General features: G+C 49.2%; 2 protein-coding genes across 2 annotated transcripts; both read right to left on the bottom strand.

The window, feature by feature from the left end:
* Positions 1-2,090: 2,090 nt before the first annotated feature.
* Positions 2,091-12,152, bottom strand: LOC149326217 (G2/mitotic-specific cyclin-B2-like). Its single transcript, XM_089564502.1, has 4 exons — positions 11,931-12,152; positions 10,475-10,617; positions 2,555-2,663; positions 2,091-2,195 (listed from the first exon to the last, which is right to left on the bottom strand). Exons 1-4 carry the CDS (start codon positions 12,150-12,152, stop codon positions 2,091-2,093), a joined length of 579 nt encoding a protein of 192 aa, XP_089420628.1.
* Positions 12,153-18,440: 6,288 nt separating this feature from the next.
* LOC149326216 (G2/mitotic-specific cyclin-B1-like) lies at positions 18,441-21,757 on the bottom strand. The gene is made up of 2 exons (XM_089564501.1): positions 21,521-21,757; positions 18,441-18,644 (listed from the first exon to the last, which is right to left on the bottom strand). The coding sequence occupies exons 1-2, from the start codon at positions 21,755-21,757 to the stop codon at positions 18,441-18,443; spliced, it is 441 nt and encodes a 146-aa protein (XP_089420627.1).
* Positions 21,758-22,146: the final 389 nt, after the last annotated feature.

Below are 22,146 nucleotides of genomic sequence, written 5' to 3'. Positions count from 1 at the left end.
TTCTTGCATTTCCTTGTACTTTTCTTTGGCCACCGCGAGCTGGCACTCGAGAGACTCCAGACTCACATCGTCCAGTTCATTTTTGAGATAACCATCCCGCCTGGACCCAAATGCGCGCCTCTCGCAATGCCCACTCGAACACCTCAGCGCGGCCATCACCTGCCGTTCCGTTGGCACGCTATCAGTTTCAACCGGCCTCATGCCGTCGCAACTTGCCCGTTCATCTGACGCATCGCCCTGCTCCTACCTGGCATCTCCTCTATCTGAAGGGGGTGATCGCCTCTCAGTTCGCTCCGGAAGTACCACCACCTTCTCCGCACTTCGCTCTTCCTGGAGAGATTCTGTCATCTGCCTGTACTTTTCTTTAGCCATTGCGAGTTGGAGCTCGAGAGACTCCAAACTCACACCGTCCAGCTGGTTTTCGAGATAACTACCTCGCCTGGGCCCCAACGTGCGCCCTGCGTAATGCCCACTCGAACACCTCAGAGCGGCCATCACACCTGCTGCTCACTAACCCAGCGGCTCGAGCGCTACGGAGGCAAGCAAAATGGGAAGGGGGACTCACTCTACCGTCGTGTCGGCGTCCATGGCTTCTGCGGCTCCCTCCGAGTCTTCTCACTCAGATGCCGCCTCGTCCTTTCCAACGCCTGCAGCACTCTCTTGCTCGTAGGCCTCTCGTTGCCTCCTCGATGCTCCTCAGAGTTGCAGCGGTCTTCCTCCAAGGACACTCCTCAGCTTCCGTCCCCTCTTCGCCTCCAACAGCTCCAGAGGCCTCGCACCAGGATGTCGCCTCTTTTCGCTCCAAACAGCCTCCAGGGTCTCTCAACAGCAGCCCGCTTACTTTCTCCGCAAAGGGCGCCCAGGTGTCGCGATGATCAGCCGCAGCGCTGGGGACTCTCACCAAGGCGTTGCTCTCCGCTGGTGTCCAATTGTGCCCGTGCCCGTGTCCGCTCCGCAGAAAGCCGCCGGAATCATCCTGTCGACTGCGCCAGTTAATTTTCGATGATCTTGAAGTCTTCTAATGGTTCGGTGATCCGGCGACACGTTGCGGAATAGACTGGATACTTCTTCGGGACTATGTAGCGCTAATCAGCGACTTCTCTCCGAGCCCTCACTCAGACCTCGCCCGGTCTCCGCTCCGGTGCCGGCCGGTCTCTCCGGAGTCTCTCAAGCTCCGATCTCAAAGTCCCCCCCGGTCCGATCTCCGGTCTCCGGTCTCTGCCCCGTCTGATCTCCAATCCCCAGCCGGTCTCCGCCGGTCTCCCCCCCCGGTCCGATCTCTCCCCGAGTCCCCTTTTCGCGCCAAAAACTCGCCCTTAAATACACTGTCCCAGCATTCTGGGGACCATTTTTGTAACCAATAGGAAATGCGCTTGTCAGAGCCAATCAGAAGAATTTCGTTCAAACTAAAGGAGCCAATAGCACGCCGGTGCTCGCGGGGTTGTTGTTTACGCGAGCACCGCGCGAATACCACGAAGACGTTACGCATTTCCGCTTGGTTACAGCACCGACACACACAAATACACAAATACACAAAAACACCAGCGGCGGCACAGGGAAGGCAAACTCAGCCCGAACCCCGCTCTCCCCCCTTCGCTGCTCGTCTTTGGGGCAGTCTGCAGTCAAAAGCAATAAATTTGCACGCGACCCCCTCTCGAAGCCCCAGGGGTCCGCGCATCGGCCGCGTCTTGCGGCCCGAACGCGGCCTTGCAAGGACGGGCCTCCCCCTTGCGGTTAACTGTCGTTGCCGCCATCTGCCGCGTTTGCCTCAAAACAAACCCATTTCGGCGGCGCCGGGATGGCGGCTGCACAAGGAGCCCCGACAAACAGCCAACACACACAAAACCAAGGGGGCCAGGCTACCGGCTTCGGGGTGCGTGCGCGATGGGTCCCTGAGCCGCAACCCGGCAACTCAACTGGCATGCTGCACAGAGCACTGCTCGAGAGGCTTTCAAACACCGATAAGGTTTCCAGCCTTTAGGCCCTATAGCATGCAGCAGCACTATCAGCAGTATTTGCAACGTCCTATCAGCAGTTCGCAGTTTTAGCGGCGTCAGCAGACTGGGGTGTATTGGGATGTTACAGCATGTTCATAAGTAGATTCCACTTGCGATGAGGCCAAGGTTCGACGCCATGGTTTGCGAGAAGCGGCCGACGTTGCCATACCAGTCTACCTTATACTTCTCGTACGGAGCCTGGAACAGAGCACAAAACAAAACGTTCAGCCTGTGGTGCCGAATTTGACAAACACACGCATTAACACAGGTGCTCAAACTTTAATACAAGATCAACGATCTCATCATCAGCTTCAGTGTACCATAACCAAAGATTCAGCAGTAGCGGCTGCAAAGACACACGTCATTGAACATTTGAATGAAGAACATTGTTATTCTATAAATTGCATTGTTATCCCTTTTTGTGCATTCAATTTATCTCCAATCTCCAGGAAAAAAGCTTCCTTTTTAAAGGCACAACAGTGCACTAGTTATCTTAGTGCCAATACATATGGGAACGCTACATCTGTGCGCCGAACAAATGGCAGAAATATACGCACATTGTTTTCACTTTCAGCTGCGTCTAGGGTGAGCTTAGCCATACGTCTTACAAATGGCCGCAATTGCTGTAGTGAATAGCCGCTGTAGTACACCATCTTCCGGTCCCAGCTGCAAAAGACAAATGATGTGCTTGGCACTCACGCACGCTCTTCACACTGGGCTTCAATAACACCCCAAAACCCAAAACAGCAAAATATTTTTGACAGATGAACTAGTTTGCACTACTTAAAGAAGTAGTGTAAACTGACTTCGTAACTCCCGGCACGGAGGCTTACGTTCATTTTTATAGTGGTGCGACAGAGAATACCCATAGTCTACCCTAAAGACAGCCAGCCCTCTACTGGGGAAAAATTCGATTTAAATTTCTTATCTTCACACTGGGAGAACCCGACCAGGAGCGGGCAGAGAGCACGTGACGTGTGCACCGATATGTGGCACGCGCACGTAGGCGTAGATGTTGGTGTTCGTGGCTATCTATTATTAATAAAAATAAAAATGGAAGGAAAATATGTTGCTAACCGCGGCGTCTGCCATCGTAACCTGAAACACCTAAGCTGCGGCTAGCGGGAATCAAACGACTGGGAGAGGGAAAGAAAATTCCCGGCACCGCAGCGGTGACGAGAATGGCATTTCCAAAATACTGAAAGCTGATATGGAGATTACTTACGCTCAGTTACACGCATCTCGATAAATAAGGAGCCGAAGGGTAACACTGTCACAACCCTCTACAACTAACGGCTCTACAACGAAATTTTCGCCTGTCTGAAGTATTTGTGATTGCTCTAGCAAACCATATGTAACAATGTAATCGCTTCCCCCTATGTAATCGCATATGTAGCAATGTAATCGCTTCCCCCTATGTAATCGCATATGTAGCAATGTACTCGCTTCCCGCTATGTAATCGCATATGTAGCAATGTAATCGCTACCGTTACAGGCCAATAAAAGGTGTCTTGAACATCCTTCCCATGAGCATTTCACACGGTGCTCTGCCTGTGACTTCATGTGGCGTGGTTCTGTAATGAAATAAGAACCGCGAAATCTGGGTTTGGAAAGATCCAGATCCACTCTTCTTGATCTTGTTCTTGACAGTCTGTACGACGCGCTCTGCCGCACCATTCAAAGCTGGATGGTAGGGAGGCACAAGCATTCGACGTATTCCATTACGTGCCAAGAATTCCAAGCACTGTTCACTTGGAAAGGCAGGCCCATTGTCGGAAACTATGAGATCCGGCAGTCCATGCTGCGCAAATGTTGTTCGCAAAGCATTGATAACAGCATCCGCTGATGTTGATGTCACTGGAAAAACTTCGACCCACTTTGAATAGGCGTCAACAATGACCAGGAATGTATGACCCATGAATGGGCCCCCAAAGTCAACGTGAAGCCTTGACCAGGGCCTCTGTGGAAACGGCCATGGCGTGTGCTGAATGCGTTGAGGTGCACGCAGGTAAGCTTGGCAAGTTTCACAGCTCTTTACACTCTTAGCGATGTCTCCATTAATTCCCGGCCACCAGATGTGGCTTCTGGCAATTGTCTTGCTGTTCTCAATGCCAGGATGCCCTGCATGAATTATCATTAGGATTTTGGCTTGCAAAGATTTTGGGATAACAACTCGGGAACTCCACAGCAAGCAACCTTCGTGGAGGCTGAGTTCGCTGCTCCTTGCTGTGAATGGATTTCCTTCTGGTCCTGCTGGAAGTTTTTCCTCTCGCAGGACAGCAAGAGCTACATGGCTCAGGAATGGATCCTTTTTTGTAGCTTGTGCCACAATGGCAGGTGACAACAGTCCTGGGTATGCTTGTTCAAGCATGAACATTTCAGCAGGTGCAGGTAGATCCACGTTGTTTGCAGGCAACGGCAACCTACTGAGAGCATCCGCATGACCTAAGTGCAGACCAGGCTTGTACACAAGCTTGTACTTGTATGCAGAAAGTTTCAATGCCCATCTGACTAGTCGTGGTGATGCTTGCACTGGAATGGGTCTGTCATCATTCAGTAATCCTAGTAGAGGCTTGTGATCCGTATAAGCAGTGAAAGGATTGCCCCACAAGTACTGGTGGAACTTTTCCACACCAAATACAAAGGCTAATGCCTCTTTGTCGAGTTGGCTGTAGTTTTGCTCTGCACGAGACAAACATCTCGAGGCAAAAGCAATGGGCAGTTCTCGACCATTAGAGTCTCGGTGTGCCAAAACTGTGCCGATCCCATACGGAGAGGCATCTGAGCTGAGACACAGTGGCTTCCCTGGGTCGAAATGTACTAGGACTGGGGCGGATGTTATTAACTGCTTCACTGCATTGAATGCATTTTCTTGCTCTTTTCCCCACACCCATTTCTTCTCGTTCATGAGAAGTAAATGCAAAGGGCGGAGGCGTCCGGAAAGGTTTGGTAGGAAACGCCTGTAGAAGTTCACAAGTGCCAAAAAACTTTGAAGCTCCTTGACGCCCCGGGGTGCAGGTGCATGAAGGATGGCAGATACCTTGCTCAAACTTGGAGACAGGCCTTGTTTGCTTATGATGTGCCCTAGGTATTCAACTTGTCGAACGAAAAAATGACACTTGTCGAACTTCAACTTAAGTCCAAAATCACGAAATATAGATAGGACAGCACTGAGGTTGCGAAGATGCTCCGAGTCATTCGAGCCAGTGACAAGGATGTCATCGAAATATACTACAACATGTTGCAGCCCTCGGAAAAGGTTCTCCATCTCCCGTTGTAACAAGGCTGGTGCCGATGACACGCCAAAAGGAAGACGTGTATACTGGAATAATCCCATGTGTGTGGAGATTGCAACATACTTTCTAGATTCTTCGTCAAAAACAATTTGCTGGTAGGCGTCCCTCAAATCCAGCTTCGTGAACTTCTCACCTCCTGATAGCATGGCCCACAGGTCCTCAATTCTTGGAATTGGATACTTTTGCATCACAGCTACTGGATTAATGGTAATTTTGAAATCTCCGCAAATCCTGACGCGTCCATCCTTCTTGGCCACTGGAACAATTGGTGCAGCCCAAGCTGAAGAAGTGACTGGCTCCAGGATGCCTTCCCTCTGTAGGCGCTGAAGCTCTTGTGACACCCCAACCTTCAGTGCAAAGGGCAGTGGCCGTGGCTTGAAAAACTTTGGTACAGCATTTTGTGAAACATGGATTGTGGCTTCTGGACCCTTGAAAGTTCCCAGGCTCTGCTCAAACACCTCAGGAAACGCTTGAAGAAGGTCCTCAACATCAGAAACAGCATGAACGTCTGCTTCCACGCGAGCAATCTCAATGCCCAGTTCTCGAATCCAGTTCCGGCCCAGAAGTGTAGGTGAAGGTTCCCCAGTCAGGAATAAAGGTAGCACTGCTTTTCTGTCACGAAACTGCACTGTGACATCTACTCTACCTTGAACTTGTGTGAGCTCACCCGAGTAGCTTCGCAGGAGTACATCAGACGGCATGACAGGTACTGACGGTAGCAGCTCCTGAAGACGATTTTTTTCCGTGAGAGAAACGCTCGCACCGGTGTCCAGCTCCATACAGAGCGGCTTACCGCAAATGCTGACTGTTACGGTGAAGGGTGGTGACGGCGCGACGGTGTCGACTGGCCACATGTCAAACACGTCGGCAGAAACGTCGTTGTCAACAGTGTTGACTGGATGAGTTCCAGACGAAGTTTTGCGAGCCGAAGGCGCGGACGCATGTAACTTTGTGAATTTTCCCTTCCGTGGCGAAGCGTGCTTTTTCTTCGAGTTGCACACTCGAGCAATGTGTCCCTGCTTCCTGCAGTAATTGCACGAACTACTAATGTGCTTGCACACAGACGCGAGGTGCTTGTCCCCACAGCGGTAGCATGTGACACGCCCTTTGATGCCGCCACTTGATAAGTGGGAAGCGCACTTCGGCTTGAGCTCGCTATCTCGCCGGCATCTTTATTCGCAGCTTCCATGGCAAGTGCAGTTTGTACAGCGTCTTCATACGTAAGGTCTGCTTTCTCGAGAAGCCTCGTCTGCACGGCTGTGTCGTTGATGCCGCACACGATGCGGTCCCTCAACATGTTGCTAAGCTCTGTTCCGAAGTTGCAATGTTCAGAGAGGCTTTTGAGCGACGCCACAAAGTTACTGACTGACTCGCCCTCCGCGCGAACACGCGTGTTGAACCTAAAACGCTGTGCGACAGCAGATGGCTTGGGGCAGTAATGGTCACCAAGAACAGAAAGAATTTCTTGCAAGGTTTTGTCTTGCGGTTGGGCGGGCTTCACGAGATCCCGCAAGAGAGCGTACGTTTTCTGTCCACAACAACTAAAGAAGACTGATTCTCTTTGGCTTCTGCGATGTCATTCGCAATGAAAAAAGCTTTAAGGCGATCAACGTAGCAAAGCCACGCATCTCCTCCTCCTCCGTCGAACGCTTCGAGGTTGCCGAACATTGGCATGACGGAATTCTTGCGCGTTGAACTCGTCAGAACAACGAAGAACTCACGTGCGCAGAAGGGGCGGAGGAAAGACGAACTTGAACTTGAATTTTTCTCCTCGTCGCCACTTGTAACGAGTTAGTGGACCAAGCAATGCCGAGAGGCGGACCGGCTCGGCGGTCGCCGTCAACGGCTAGGCTCGAAGAAACGGACGATGATGCACCGCGCTCCACTGCGCAACGAACAACAGCTCCTAGAGCTGTGTCCTTTTTATTGCCTTGCTGCCTCGCAAGTTCTATCCCGTAGGCACCGGGTGGCGCCACAAAACAAACATGAAACCGAAACTGCAACAGGTGTTCGTGGCTATCTATTATTAATAAAAATAAAAATGGAAGGAAAATATGTTGCTAACCGCGGCGTCTGCCATCGGAACCTGAAACACCTAAGCTGCTGTTAGCGGGAATCAAACGACTGGGAGAGGGAAAGAAAATTCCCGGCACCGCAGCGTGACGGGAATGGCATTTCCAAAATACTGAAAGCTGATATCGAGATTACTTACGCTCAGTTACACGCATCTCGATAAATAAGGAGCCGAAGGGTAACACTGTCACAACCCTCTACAACTAACGGCTCTACAACGAAATTTTCGCCTGTCTGAAGTATTTGTGATTGCTCTAGCAAACCATATGTAGCAATATAATCGCTTCCCCCAACAGTTGACTACCTTAGGGAGAGCCGTTACGCTTCAACGAAGCTTTCCGCGGATTCTCAACGGAATCGGAATTAATGCGCAATATTAATGTGCAGAAGCTTCTACCAACTGCTCATGAGCTCGCAATCGAGGGTGCCACCCAAATCTCTTGGTGCGAGTCGGCTTTCGATTAGTCCGTTCGCTTCGTTGATGAAGGCGGTACGGGAATCAGGTCTATGATGATTTTAATGTTAAGGTACTGTGTCAGCGTTTAACAACTAACAAGGTCAGATCTTTTATGAATGTGCTGTCGCCCAGCGTACAGGTGTACAGTCGCCGTCAAAAGTAAATGGAAGGCGACATTGTCAAAAAATTTATTTTCTTTAAATCTAAAGCATAATGGTCCATGTTTGTTGGTGCGCAGTGCAATTCGCACAATCACAATTAGTCAGCACATATATGATTTTGTTCTCTGGTCCTGATGTGAATGAACTAGTCACCAAGTGCAATCAACTTCTTAATCGGCTTCATGAATGGTCTGATATTAATCTACTAAAAATTAATCCGACAAAAACAAAAGTTATGTTATTTTGTGCAAGAAACAAAAATTTTCGTCTAGAAAAAAAGATCACTTGTGGTGGTGAAGAAATTGAAATTGTTCACGAACACACCATACTAGGTGTAACTTTTTCTTCACACCTTACATGGGATTCGCATGTTGAGAAGATAATAAAAAACCTCTCGTTGGTAACAGGTGCAATTGCTCGTTGCCGCGCGTTCCTTCCTGGTAAAATAAAGCTACAAATATATAATGCATTATTTGTCTCACAAATAAGCTATTGCTCATTAGTCTGGTTGACAACAACTAAGGCCAACCTAGAAAGAATTTACCTTCTGCAAAAGAAAGCTATACGTCACATTGCTAATCTTGATTACCTAAGCCACACACGGCAAGCTTTTGAAACATTCAGTGTGTTAAAAGTTCAAAGTATGTATGAATTCCGAATATTGCTTTCATTTCATCTGTCGTCATCCTTTCGGTCTATGATTGAAGGCACTGCGCTATTGAAACAGAACGCTCACACAGTTAATACTCGCAACACAGACACTTGGTTTGTTCCCCATTTTCGCACTGACTATAAGTTCCAAGCATTACAGCACAATCTTCCAGTAATTTTAAATAGATATAAAGACATAAATAACCCTACTAAGAAAGCATTGCGTGAATTATTTCTTCAAAAATAATTCCTGACGTATAATTCGCGCCAAAGTACAGCTGCTCCCTTGTATCTTATGTAAATATGTTTTCTGTATTTTCCTATTGTAATTTATTGATGATTTTGTGCTTTCTGGATGTCCTGTTTTGTGAAAACTGTAACCTGACTATGTGTTCGTTTTTATTTTTTTTTGTGTGTATGTCAATGTTCTCAACAATGTCTGCTCCTATGCCTTGTAACGGCTGCCTGGGCCTCGTCAAGCTGTATACCTACAGCTTTTAGTCCAGGCAGCCGCCAGAATTTTCTGGAAAATAAATGAAATTGAAATTGAAAAATTCAAGGATGCATGAATAGGGGATATTCAAAATTCCGCAAGTGCGCTTTCCCGCATAAGAATTTTGCCCAAAACAAGATGGCTGACCATGCGTTTCCAGCTGAAACGAAGCAAGAAAGAGTGGTTTTTTGTTTGATTCTTCCAATACACGCCTCTTGCATTCTATCCACACCTTTAGCGCCTGTCCTGTAGCCCACGTATTTCCTTTATAGCGAAGTCGGCCATCTTGTTTGGGGCAACATCAATATGTGGGAAAGCACACTTGCGGAATTTTGAATATCCTTTATTGAGCGGGCAATAATTAATTTTTTTTCGTTAATATTCCCTTCCATTTACTTTTGACGGCACCTGTACAGGCAGCGCCGTATCCATACTAGTTCTGTTAGCCCTTATTTAACCAAGCCCTTACCCAGTCTTCGGTGTTCGTACAGCGCGATAAGCGATCGACACATCAGCAATATGCGCAGCGTGCTGTTCCCGTGTGCACCAGGGCTTTCCCGCGGATACGATGAGAATGCTCAGAATGCCCCCATGTTGGTGCACTTTTAACAAACAATTACGGACACAGTATATAGCGAATGCACATCACCCGTGGCCGTAACTCACAGATCCTACCACCATGATTATCTTGCAGCTAAAACATCAGCATAATCTTGATTCACCCTTTATCATCACCATAATCCCTTAATAAAATCTAAGAACGCGGCGAGAAATCCCGCTGAGAGGAGGCCCTGAAGCCAACAGCATCGACTGATTATCGTAACATGGCGGATAATCCGATTTGACAGAAGTACCCGCCAGTAAAATGCTATTTCACGCTAAGGGATTATTCGCGACGTCATGAGAACCGGTCGATGCCATTAACTGCAGGTCCTCTTTTAAGGGCATTCCTGAGTTATACACTACTGTATACATACAACCAGCCCGTAATGCACCCAGTCCGTAAAAGGGCTCTGCTAGGACCCAGCCGCGCATGAAATAGCCCGTATATAACTAACATGCTCGTGTACAGACGAGCCCCCTCAATCCATGGATAGAGTTGTGCTTCCCGGTTTTCCTTTTTTTTTGTCGGAGCTTGAACAGGCACACGGCATCCTGACAGCGCAGCATATGACACAAAATTTTCTTGGCATTAATTCTGATGCTCGACAGCCCCATGCAATAACGGCAAGAGCGGGTGTCATGTTCGATTTTTTTTTTTTTGAGATATGAGATGCTAACCGCTGCCTACCTTTTTAAGAACAATGTTAGCCATTCCACTTTCATCGATGGACGCGGTTACTTACCATTCCTTTGGCCTCCCAAGAAGCAGCAGCTCACAGCACAAAGCTGCAGCAGCCTTCCTCGAAGGCTTCAGCCAAGCCATGTAGTAGTCGAGCATGCAGACCTCGAGGATGTACATGGCTGTTATTTCTTCTAATTGGCTAGCCTGTGCACGGGAGCAAGAGAAGTGGAAGCCATGAGATCAATAATCCGAAGCTATGTCCGCTTCAAACGGCAATCATTCTTGTATCTAAATATGTCCATGGAAGAAAAATTACTACATGCCAAATGCATCTAATTTAAACAAGGGTTTGAGCTTAGAGTTTAATATTAGCGATGTCAAAATAGTCTTCTGTGGCGTCAAGAGTAAAAAGAAAATTTCCTACAGCCATATAATCAAGTACGAATACTTAATTCTTTATTGTTACGAAGCAACAAGTAAGAAAAAGAAGAGCAGGATTACTATGTCTCAAACCCCCTAAACGTGACAATCTACCAAGTAGAACTTCTCTGAACATATTTCTCCTCGTCTGATGCTGGGAAATAGTCCACTGCTGGTACACATTCAGCAAATAAAAGGTTATGACGCCACGCTGATCATGGACAATAGGCTTAGCTTTTAAGATATTTTGTTAATGGCAATAACTGTCAAGTTTGGCTGCTGATTACACACACTTGCGCTCTAAGTAAAACTACCAAGAATGCTACGAACTAAGCGCAAAGCCGAACTGAGTAACTTCGAGATTGTTTCACTTCAAATTGCCGATCGCAGTCGTTTTCGGGGTACATGCCAGGAGTTTGGATGTGGTGGAGGGAAAAGTTTTAAATGCAATTTTTTCACCACACGTAAGTTTGGCCGCCGGACAAACATAAACTGACACAAAAAGAACTATGTAAACGAGATTTACTAATTTCAAAAGTTTCCGGAGTTGTTCAGAGTGCCCCCTCAAAGAAAACTTCAGATGCTCTAGACGTGCTTTCGGGAACAGTTCTCAGTGCTTCTTGAAGACGCAAGATGCTCTGTTATCGCCTCGACTTGCTACGCGGTGGAGTGCGCCTGCAGAACTGGAAAACACGTGATGACTACTGAATGTAAAAAACCATTTCTTCATTGAACCAACATTTGCTCTGTCAATTTAAGCTACAATTCTTTGGTCGCACAAATTAACATCACGGTGCGCAGCATTTAGGTGTTTGTGCTTCAGCTGCCCGGCTTCAAATGTTCGCCAAGGAAACAGACATGACTACTGCCAATTAATTAGCACAACAGCTCTTATGCAGTGACACCAATGAGAAACCAGGGCAGTGTCTGTGCTCTGACTCCTCTTTTCCAATAGGCGCCTACCAAACCTAGACGTGAACGTCACTCCACAATACACTAGGCGTCTATATTTACCGCTAAGGATAGTAATTAATCTGCAGCATGCCTACTGACCCTGCAACGGAAGGAACGAAATCCAGTGTAAGACCTGCACTAACCTGAGCAGCCTTGCAGTTTCGACGCAGGAAGTTCACCGACAGGGGACGTGCCAGGGACCAGTCGACCGCCCGCAGAATGTCCTTCTCCACCTCCCATACATCGCTAAATTGGAAATCTGAGATGCACTCCATCGTCTCCTTGAAGCAAAAAGGAAGCAATGGGTCCTGCGTCTCTTCAAATTTCGCCGCAAGGAAGAGGGCTGCAATCCACAGCCTCCTCATGTTGCCCTCGGCTATGATGCGCACCTGTACGAGGGGAAAAAAAATTGGACCAGCAGCCGCACAAAACAGTCACATGACATTCCGCATTCACAGCTTCCCGCGCAGTTGCACACGCGCATAGGTTCATCGGACGCAGTGCACATGCCGGAATGTAGCGCCCGCAAAGCTGTCTGCTCTGCTCGGAACTAAATATATTGCCACCTAGCATTGCCAGGTGGCGCATAGCTGCTGACGACGACGAAGAAGGGCTCGCGCCGTGTGGAATCTGTCGCCCTTGCTGCCCCAGCTTGCGTGGCCTTGTCTGTCTTCGCACTTGTTATTAAAGCCCCCCTTCGTCAACAAGTACGTTACAGTTTGGTGGAGGTGCTGGGTAATGGGTGTTTGACGAACCTTCGAGGAAGAAGCGAAGCACGGCTTGTATTCCTTCAGCAGAAGCTCCAAAGCCAGTCGTTGTTCCCGAGGCAGGTGGCAGTTTATGTCGACGTTTTCAAGGGAGGGCTCGTCAGTGCCGGCTGCCGCGGAAGCAAAACAAACAGGAGTATCGATAAAAGGTTCGGCAGAAGCAATAGCGGTTCCTGCAAAAAGATGTCGGTACTCATTAGAAAAATTTGTGACCAGCACCGCAGACCGGCCACTACGAAGCGTTAATAGACTGCGAGCGGCACAGATGCCTTGAGTAAGCAGGAGTGAACAGTTAGCCTCGGCGACTGCTTCTGCGTCATGCAAGTCGTTGCAGGCGACTTCAACCAAAACACTGCTCCGTGGCGGCAACGTGACACTGTCAGCAGAAACACGAAGGGCGGCACTGCGGTGGCAAGAGTCGGCGAGGTGGGTGGCTTGACTGGTCGAAAAGCTGATGATTCGGTGGCGGAGGTCGATCACAGCACCATACTCCCGCAGGAAGTCAATGCCGATAATGAGATCGCGGGAGCAATTGCACAGAACTACACAACTGATGACGAACGTAGATCCATGAATCTGAACGCGAGCCGTGCAAATGCCCTTTGGGGTAACGAGATGACCACCGGCTGTACGAAGATGCACCACAGAACATGGAGTAAGCACTTTTTTCAGAAGAGTCGCCAATTTATCACTGATAATTGAATAGTCGGCCCCGGTGTCCACTAATGCACTGACTCTGTGACCGTCGAGAAGAACAGGTATGTCCAAAGAAACGGGGCTGTCTAGGTCGGATGACGGTGCCATCTGTTCACGGTCGGAACGTAGCGGCGGCGACGGGAGGTCTTCAGCGCAGCGACTCCCAGCGACCTCGCCCCCGAAGGTCGCCGGTCTCAGTTTTCCCGACGAGGGCTGGGCGAGCGACCCTGTGGTGCTCGCGAGGAGCTGTGGGGGTTCGGGGAAGAGCGCCTCGGAGACGATGAGCGCGGCTGATGCGGCGTGCGGGCTGAAATTCGCTGTTCCGCTAGGAAATCTTCAATGGCAGGGGGCCGATGGCCAAACCGGGGTCTGGGTGAATCGGCTCGAAAGCCCTGCAGACCGAGACGTCGATAAGAGCAGTTACGGTAGAGATGTCCTGGTTCTCCGCAGTGAAAGCAGAGTGGCCGGTTATCAGGTGTGCGCCAGATATCGGCCTTCCGCAAGGGCGCTCGGCGATCGTCGAAATACTGCACTGGTGGCACGGAGGACCGCGGCTCAGGAGGCGTTACCGGAAACGGTGGTGGCGAAACCGCAGCCGGGCGCCTCGCAATTTCAGCATAGGTGGGGCGGTGACATTCTCCTGGTAGAGGAGGTGTTTCGACAGCAGGAGCCCTGAACGCCTGTTGCACTTCCTCGCGAACAAGAGCAGAAATCGAACCTAGCGCTGGCTGCGAAGGGCTGCAAAATTTCAGGACCTCTTCACGCACGATGGTGCGAATCAGTTCACGCAGATCGTCAGGGTGGCTCCCGGAGGTAGCAAACGATGCGGTGACAGCAGCAGCATGCACGGGCCGGTCGTAGGTCGCAGAACGTTGTTGCAGCACCTTTTCCATCGTTGTGGCCTCTGTAAGGAATGCAGCAACGGTCGATGGTGGGCTGCGCACGAGGCCTGCGAAAAGCTGCTCTTTGACGCCACGCATCAAATGCCGGAGTTTCTTGTCTTCCGGCATGGCCGGGTCAGCTCTTCTGAATAGGCGCGTCATGTCCTCGACGTACATCTGGACAGTTTCGTTCGGCAGCTGGATGCGAGATTGTAGTGCACGCTCAGCTCGTTCACGACGATCAGCGCTTGTGTAGGCCTCCAGCAGCCGACGACGGAACTCATGCCACGAGATTAAAACGTCCTCTCGGTTCTCAAACCAGGTGCGAGCACCATCCTCGAGGCTGAAGTAAACGTTCCGGAGTTTGGCTGCGTCGTCCCATTGGTTAAACGCAGCTACGCGCTCAAAATGAAGGAGCCAGTCCTCCACATCCTCAAAAAGTTCCCCACGGAACGTCTTGGGAATCCGCGGAGTCTGCAGGGTGTAGTGAGATGGCGCGGCAGCGGCAGTTTGCAGAGGAGGAGCGGCTGTCTCCATGGCGCCGCTCTCTACTAGTCCTACCTCCGGAGGCAGTCCCTGGATCCTCCGACTGAAGCGGTGTACCGGGGTGTCGAGTGGTACAGGGCTGGCGCGACGGCTGCCTAGAGGGGTCTCTTGCATGGGTCCAGCGCTTCCTGGGTCTCTGTGCGTACTATCGGCGCTTTATTGCGGACTTTTCTACGATTGCCGAGCCGTTGACGCGTCTCACCAGGAATACCACCTCCTTTGTCTGGACCTCTGAGCAACAGACCGCTTTCTCTACGCTCCGCCAGCGCCTTCAAACATCTCCCGTTCTTGCGCACTTCGACGAAGATGCCGATACCGAGGTTCACACCGACGCCAGTAACATCGGTCTTGGAGCTGTCCTTGTTCAACACCAAGAGGGCCTTGAGAGGGTTATCGCCTATGCTAGCCGTACTCTCTCCCGCGCCGAGAGCAATTACTCCACGTCTGAAAAAGAATGTCTTGCGGTGGTGTGGGCCACCATGAAGTTTCGCCCTTATCTATACGGCCGCCCATTCAAAGTCGTAACCGATCACCACTGCCTATGCTGGCTGGCAAATTTGCGAGACCCATCTGGACGCCTGGCACGCTGGAGCATACGGCTCCAGGAATTTGACATCACTATTGTCTACAAGTCCGGCCGCAGACACGAAGATGCCGACACACTGTCGCGCGCACCAGTTGATCCTGGCGACGCAGCGCCCGATGACGACAGCGGATTCCTTGGTACGCTCACCGCCTCCGACCTACTGACCCGGCAGAGGGCGGACTCGGAACTTCGCCCTCTCATTGACGGCCTTGAAGGTAGCGATACGGCTATACCTCGCCACTTCTCTCGACGTCTTGGCTCCTTCTGTTTGCTGCAAGGCCTCTTGTACAAGAAGAACTCGAGAGGCAACGATAGACCTTACCTTCTGGTCATTCCAGCCGATCTCCGAGCTGACGTTCTTTTCGCCTGCCACGATGAGCCCACATCTGGCCACTTGGGCTTTTCACGTACGCTCGCCAGAGTGCGGAACATGTACTACTGGCCTGGACTTTCTGATGATGTCAAACGCTACGTTAAAAGCTGCCGAGAATGCCAGCGCCGGAAAACGCCACCACTTAAGCCGGCGGGTTTTCTCAAGCCCGTTACAGCCCCTCGCGCTCCGTTCGACCAGATCGGTATGGACCTCCTCGGCCCTTTCCCTTTGTCGCACGCCGGCAATAAGTGGATCATAGTTGCTACCGACTATTTGACTCGCTACGCCGAGACCAAGGCGATCCCTCGTGGCACAGCTTCCGAAGTCGCGGAGTTTTTCATGCACAACATCGTCTTGCGACACGGCGCCCCATCGCACGTCATTACCGACAGGGGGACGGCGTTTACAGCGCAGCTAATCGACCACATCTTTCGGCTGAGCTGCACAACGCACCGCAAGACCACAGCCTACCATCCGCAGAGCAATGGCTTGACCGAAAGATTGAACAGGACCCTCTCGGACATGTTGTCCATGTACGTAGATGTCCAGCACAAAACTTGGGATGAGGTCCTGCCGTATGTCACCTTCGCCTATAACACCGCCCTGCAGGAAACTACGCGCTTTACACCGTTCCGCCTTGTGTACGGACGTGAAGTTCAGAACATGCTTGATGCCATGCTCCCGTGCCCAGAGGATGACCAACTCGACCCAGACGCCCAACAATTTGCCCAACGTGCTGAAGAAGCCCGTCAGCTGGCCCGTGTGCACATCGGGCAACAGCAGAGCACCGACGCGCGCCGTTACAACCTTCGCCACCGACAGGTTGACTACAAACCCGGTGACCAAGTCTGGGTATGGACTCCTGTCCGTCGCCAAGGCTTGTGCGAGAAACTGCTCTGCCGCTATTTTGGCCCTTACAGAGTGATCCGGCGTGTGAGTGACGTAAACTATGAAGTGGTTCCGGACGGTGTTGCGCAACCCCGACGCCGACAGCCCAGCTCTGACATTGTGCACGTTGTAAGGCTTAAGCCGTACTATACTCGGTGACGCAGACGTGTTGATGTCTTGGAACGGTTCACTTGCGGAACTTTGCCCGTTTCTTGTTTATTTTTTGTTTCGTCGACAGCGCTCTTTTTTCATAAGGGGGGGAATAATGCCACCTAGCATTGCCAGGTGGCGCATAGCTGCTGACGAAGACGAAGAAGGGCTCGCGCCGTGTGGAATCTGTCGCCCTTGCTGCCCCAGCTTGCGTGGCCTTGTCTGTCTTCGCACTTGTTATTAAAGCCCCCCTTCGTCAACAAGTACGTTACAATATCAAGTTACTCGATGCTCAGGTGTACAAGTGTGTGAAGCTGAAGATGGTGGCCCTGTGTTGCCGCACGAAGTCCTTAATTGGTTATTCGAGATTACACTCAACAAACCACGATGTGCTACTGAATGGCCGACGAAATGGTACGAGCTAAAGTTGAGTTCTAAGATAGAACGTTAGTTTTCTCAAAAAGCTCGCTTTTCATCATGCTGATGTCTGTACATAATTAAGACGAGCGATTGCTCAACTCGTGGTGGAACTGCATCGATAGTGCAGTCTACCTACTGCATGAGCAGACTAAAGCACTTTTCCCACTGTAATCGCAGCTTGCAGTGTGAGCTGTCATTATGAGCCCAAGGCTGCAGCAACAAACAGTCAACTGCCTCTTGGTTTCCACCCTAGAGAATTGTTTAATTGAATTTCGCGTACGGTGCTCTACCGACTGATCAACAGCGGCAGCTATTCAGTCATGTTCTTCAGTGTTCACCACCGCCACCCACATCCATAGGGGCGGTTGTAGTAGCACATGTAGGTGTTTTATTACCGGGAGTGTAACGTCGACGTGATCTAAAAGTAAGGGTGAAAGCTGTCCGGTAAACCTCCTATGCTGCCTCCGGCATCAAGAATGCCATAACCGAGGCTGTTAAGCTATTAAGCAAACAAGGTTAGGGAAATGAGGGGCGCATTATGAGAAAGATGTCAAGGAAACCAACAGTGACCGAAACTAATCAAAGCATAGAGGAATACGTATAGATTTTTTATTTTTAATTAGTGGTGTCATACGGCGGGAAAGCAATAGTGCAATTATTTTTGGCTCAAAAATAATTAATGCAATGCACAGGAAAGAAACCACTGCATGCCGATGGTGGGATCCCATCCCGCGACCTCTCAGTTTCGCGTAAAGTGCCCCATCAACAGGTCTACGGCAGAAGATGTCTAATCTATACTTGGCGGCACTTACGTCCGTGTAACCTAACCTATACAGTGCTCACCAGCGCCACCTTCGTTCATAGCGGCGGACGTAGTAAGTCCGGTCAAGCGAAAGTATTGCTGAGTCTGAATTAATTTAGAAGCGCATATATTTTTAATAAAATGTAAAATATTAGTATAACAATAGATATATCCCCAGACCAGCCAACGGCAGTCTTTCGTTATTTTTTTGCCATTAACGTTTTTGCTATCGTCAAAAGCCTTCCGCATTGGTTTTCTATGGCAGTCCTACTGCCCGATAAGATCGATGCAAGCAAGTTAAAAGAAAGATTTTCTCCCATATCAAAGGAATGGAGCTTCAATATTTCCATTACTGTATCTTGCAAATTTCCACTTTTTGAAATTTTGCTCCGAGAATGTTGGACGTGTTTTGAACTCGCAAGAAAACGCCCAATAGTGGCTGAGGTGATATGTATGTACATCAGTTTCGCATGGTCTTGCCACTTTGGCCACGTTAATTCTGAAGTTCTATTTTATAGCACTACAGTATCGCTTTAGGCGCTGCTCAGCGACAAGCCAGAAAGGTAACGGTAGGAGCATCACCAACCTGCAAATAGTGGTCCACAAGTGACACAGCCAGAAACAGCGTCTCTGGCAAGAAGTACAGGACGTTGTGGGTAGCAATCAGGCCGTCAATATGCCGGGCCCGTATCGAGGCATTCACCTCTACTTGCGATCTCAAAAACATAGGTCGGATGGGCCAGTTGACCTGTAATGAAAGAGGACATTCTAAAGCACGAACTACAAGCATCAATATTCAAGTAGGCAATGGCACGTCGCATGCGTGTACGTACAAGCAACGTTTAGCTAGGTTCCAGCTCAGAGCTAAACGAGTGCTTGCAATGCTTGAAGGCTAAAATGCTCTTCCTGACCAAGTTGCACGTATAAGTATTGATAGCTTGACCCGTATTTTCAATATCAGTTTCCGCCAGATCATGTTGTGAGTGTGAGGAATATATAATTGGACAACATTGAAATCTAGCACCTCAGCGCGAGAACAAGCAGGACATTATAAAGACAAGACAAAAACAAGCACGACGGTTTGGTCACCATTAATAATAAGGACATATCGATGATTTGATCTTCATATGATGCATGGATGATAAGAGCGCCCCCTAAAACACATTAAGGCATCACCTGGTGAAATACTTTTAGCTTATATTTTTGTAACAATCAATGCCTACCTTGAAAAATACTTCTTTTCTTCATTTCCGAACCATAAATGAAAAATTATTGAATAGAGAAGCACGTTATATAGAAGTTCATTTTGGAAAACGAAATTCGAGTAACCTGTAGTCTAGAGCAACTCGGTATCTCAAGTCCGCTGATTAGTTAGCATTATCTATGTTATCCCAGAACGTTTGGACCTCACGGATGCCGACTGGGCCTGCAACATCTCGACATATAGTGCTGCGGTCTATAAGATTGTGGTAAACTATCCCTTCAGATTTACGACACACTGGAGGACTTCAGTGATAATCTTGTGGTGTACTTCTAATAATGGTGCATTATCAGATTAAAAGAACAGGGCGCTGCCACTCGGGGTATGATAAAACCAGTCTTTTCTCACTACCCTTTTCTGTCGAAGCTACTTCTCCACGGTTGGCTTCTTATCTGCTGAACTCATACAGCTCACATCCTCTGCAACTTGCAATGATCACAGAATGCTTTTTTCTACACGGTATACTCAATCGTGTCCTTCATATGTACTAGCTGCACTTACAGATTTTGCCTCCAATTGTGAGCGAACGCTGTTTCTTTGCTGCCACCCGTTTTCACATATCCTCTTTAGCTGTACAATATTTTACTCTGCGATTCAAAGAACGTTCATTCCATCCACCCCCCAATTTGTGTTATTCCCGTGAGCGCCTAATCGCAATCTCTCAAGACCTTTTCTGGTTTGTTCCTAGCCCCAATCTCATTCGTGACCGTAGGGAGCAATATGTCGTTCTCGGGAGGAAATGCCGGAGAACCGCAGAGGGCGGCAATCTTTTGATGAATCTTGTATCCAAGTTCCGAGAACAGGGACCAAAAGTGGCCTTGTTTTTGTAAGTCTTCCCTCATTCGGAGGCAGTGATGACATTACAATGCAGTTTTGATGATAGTGATAGTTGTTTTTTTTTGTCGCAGGGGAGCTTTTAGCAAACAGTGAAATGGCACAATGTAGTTGACAGGGTGGGCTCAAAGACCCATATCACAAGCATTTCACCCTGGATCAGCCGAACACCACGCAGGGGAAAGCTTGTACCCATCGAATTAGATGTGGGCACCCGGCGACACTTGGGACCGAAACCCGCGCCTCCCGCACGTGAGGTTGGAGCTCATATACCATTCTAATGCAGACTGACAGGGACCCTGAAGTAAGTTTTGATAGCCATGTTGCGTAGTACAACACATCTGTAGAGGTGGTCTTTGCTAACATTCAAGTCAAATTTAAAAGCTCTGCTTGAGCGTTTTGAGTTGACAAATAATTTTTTGAAAATTACTGCTCATATACTCGGATGCAATTTGAGAAGTCCGCTGCTTTTCCCGGTTAAAGGGCCTCCTTCGAGCCAACGCCATCGGACGATTCTCATGACGCTGCTATTGTGACAAAGCAGCGAGTGTTAGATGAAGGGGAAAATCTCTTCCCTATGTGGTCCAGGGATAGAGAGTTCTCTCCATTGTGGCCCAGCTCCCTTTATAGACACTGTAGCAGGTTCATGGGAACCAGCCGACGCCATTGGCTGGAAGGGGTTCCTCTGACGGGGAAAAGCGCACACCATTGCACCCTCGAGGTGTACCCGACCATAGTAGCTCGAAATCTACTATGGCGACGCCTCATCGCGCATCCTTCTTCCCCTCCCTCGGCGAAGCTTCTCAGTGGGAGGGCCTAGGTGGCGTGGGCGGGGTGGAAAGGTGCGCGGAGGGAGGGGAAAGAGGATGCGCTAAAAGGCGTCATTTTTTTTCTGGCGCTTCGGCGTGCATGACTTCAAGTGGGCGGAAGGAGCAGTTTTTAATCGTCAATAACTTCGGTTTTAATAAAGCTAGCTCAAAAACTGTGCGGCAGGATGACGAGTGACGGAGCAAATATCACTAGCACTCTTTTTGTCACCTCAGCTTGATCCCTTTCGAACTCCGATTGCTGTTTTGTTTAAAACGCGTTATATTTTCACGCACAATTGACACCAGAGTAATGTCCGGTGGCTAGCTTTTCCGAACACCGCTGCCTCTTGCTCCCGCTTATTTTAATTTTGAAGTCCCCGCAATTCGCGTGCATACACGCGAATTACCCATGTCACAAAATTTCACCCATCAAATAGCATTTTGCTGGTGTTGAAGTGTCACTAAGATACACTACATGCCCAAATCTTTTTCTTGTGCCACTATCGGAAAACAAAGACTTACGAGATAAGGAAGGGTTTACTTGACACTGACGCCCGTGGCAAAAGGGTTGCAAGTGTTTTAAGATCCTGACTAATCACCATACGAACGACCAAATATTAGAGCGCACAGTTTTCCTTCCTGTGTTTCTACAGTTGTTGGTGCTTCTAGCCTGCTGCAGTGCGTTAGCAATGCTCCTTGAAAATACTGAACGATGCGTACCTCTTGCATGAACATGTTGTAGGAGATGTCTTTCCCATATTCAGTGCTAAATAGAGGCTCCTCGTCGCCATCAGCATCAATATCCGGCACCCCCGGAGGCAGTGTGGATGTCGCGATCCTCCCGCGTGAAGTGACAGGATGCTTGGACGGTTTCTGCTCCACGGTGATGTGTTCCTCCCTTGGGTTCGGGTGCACCGTTTTCGATATTGAGTCGCCATATTTTGAACCCCACTGCATTGTGAGAGGATAAAGAAAAACCGCAGCACATGCGGAGTTAGTAATCTGCGTAACACAACAATCTCTTCATTGTACTTGATTCAAGGCGCATTCTGCTAACCTCATCAGCTTTACAGAGGCCGACTTGCTACTCATCGTTCGGCGGCCAGATGCACTTAACTAAAGCATTTGTGAAATGAGCGATACACTAAAACAAAAGCATAAGCGAAAATTTAGGCACCCTGTTTTTCTTACAATCATACAGAACTGAATTAGCTGAGAGTGGTTATATACGACGTCGACAATAAATATTCGCTGCTCGATCTTTTCTGTGATGCAGTTGTTAAAAAATTACGAACCAGTGTTCAGCCAGTGCTTTACGGCATGCAATTGAACTTAGTTCCCCTCAG

This window comes from Amblyomma mixtum, chromosome 10 (assembly GCF_055824585.1).
Source record: "Amblyomma mixtum isolate Tamu chromosome 10, ASM5582458v1, whole genome shotgun sequence".
Taxonomy (NCBI): Eukaryota; Metazoa; Arthropoda; class Arachnida; order Ixodida; family Ixodidae; genus Amblyomma; species Amblyomma mixtum.
The sequence above is the reverse complement of the archived record's forward strand: the minus strand, read 5'-3'. Positions and strand labels throughout refer to the sequence as shown.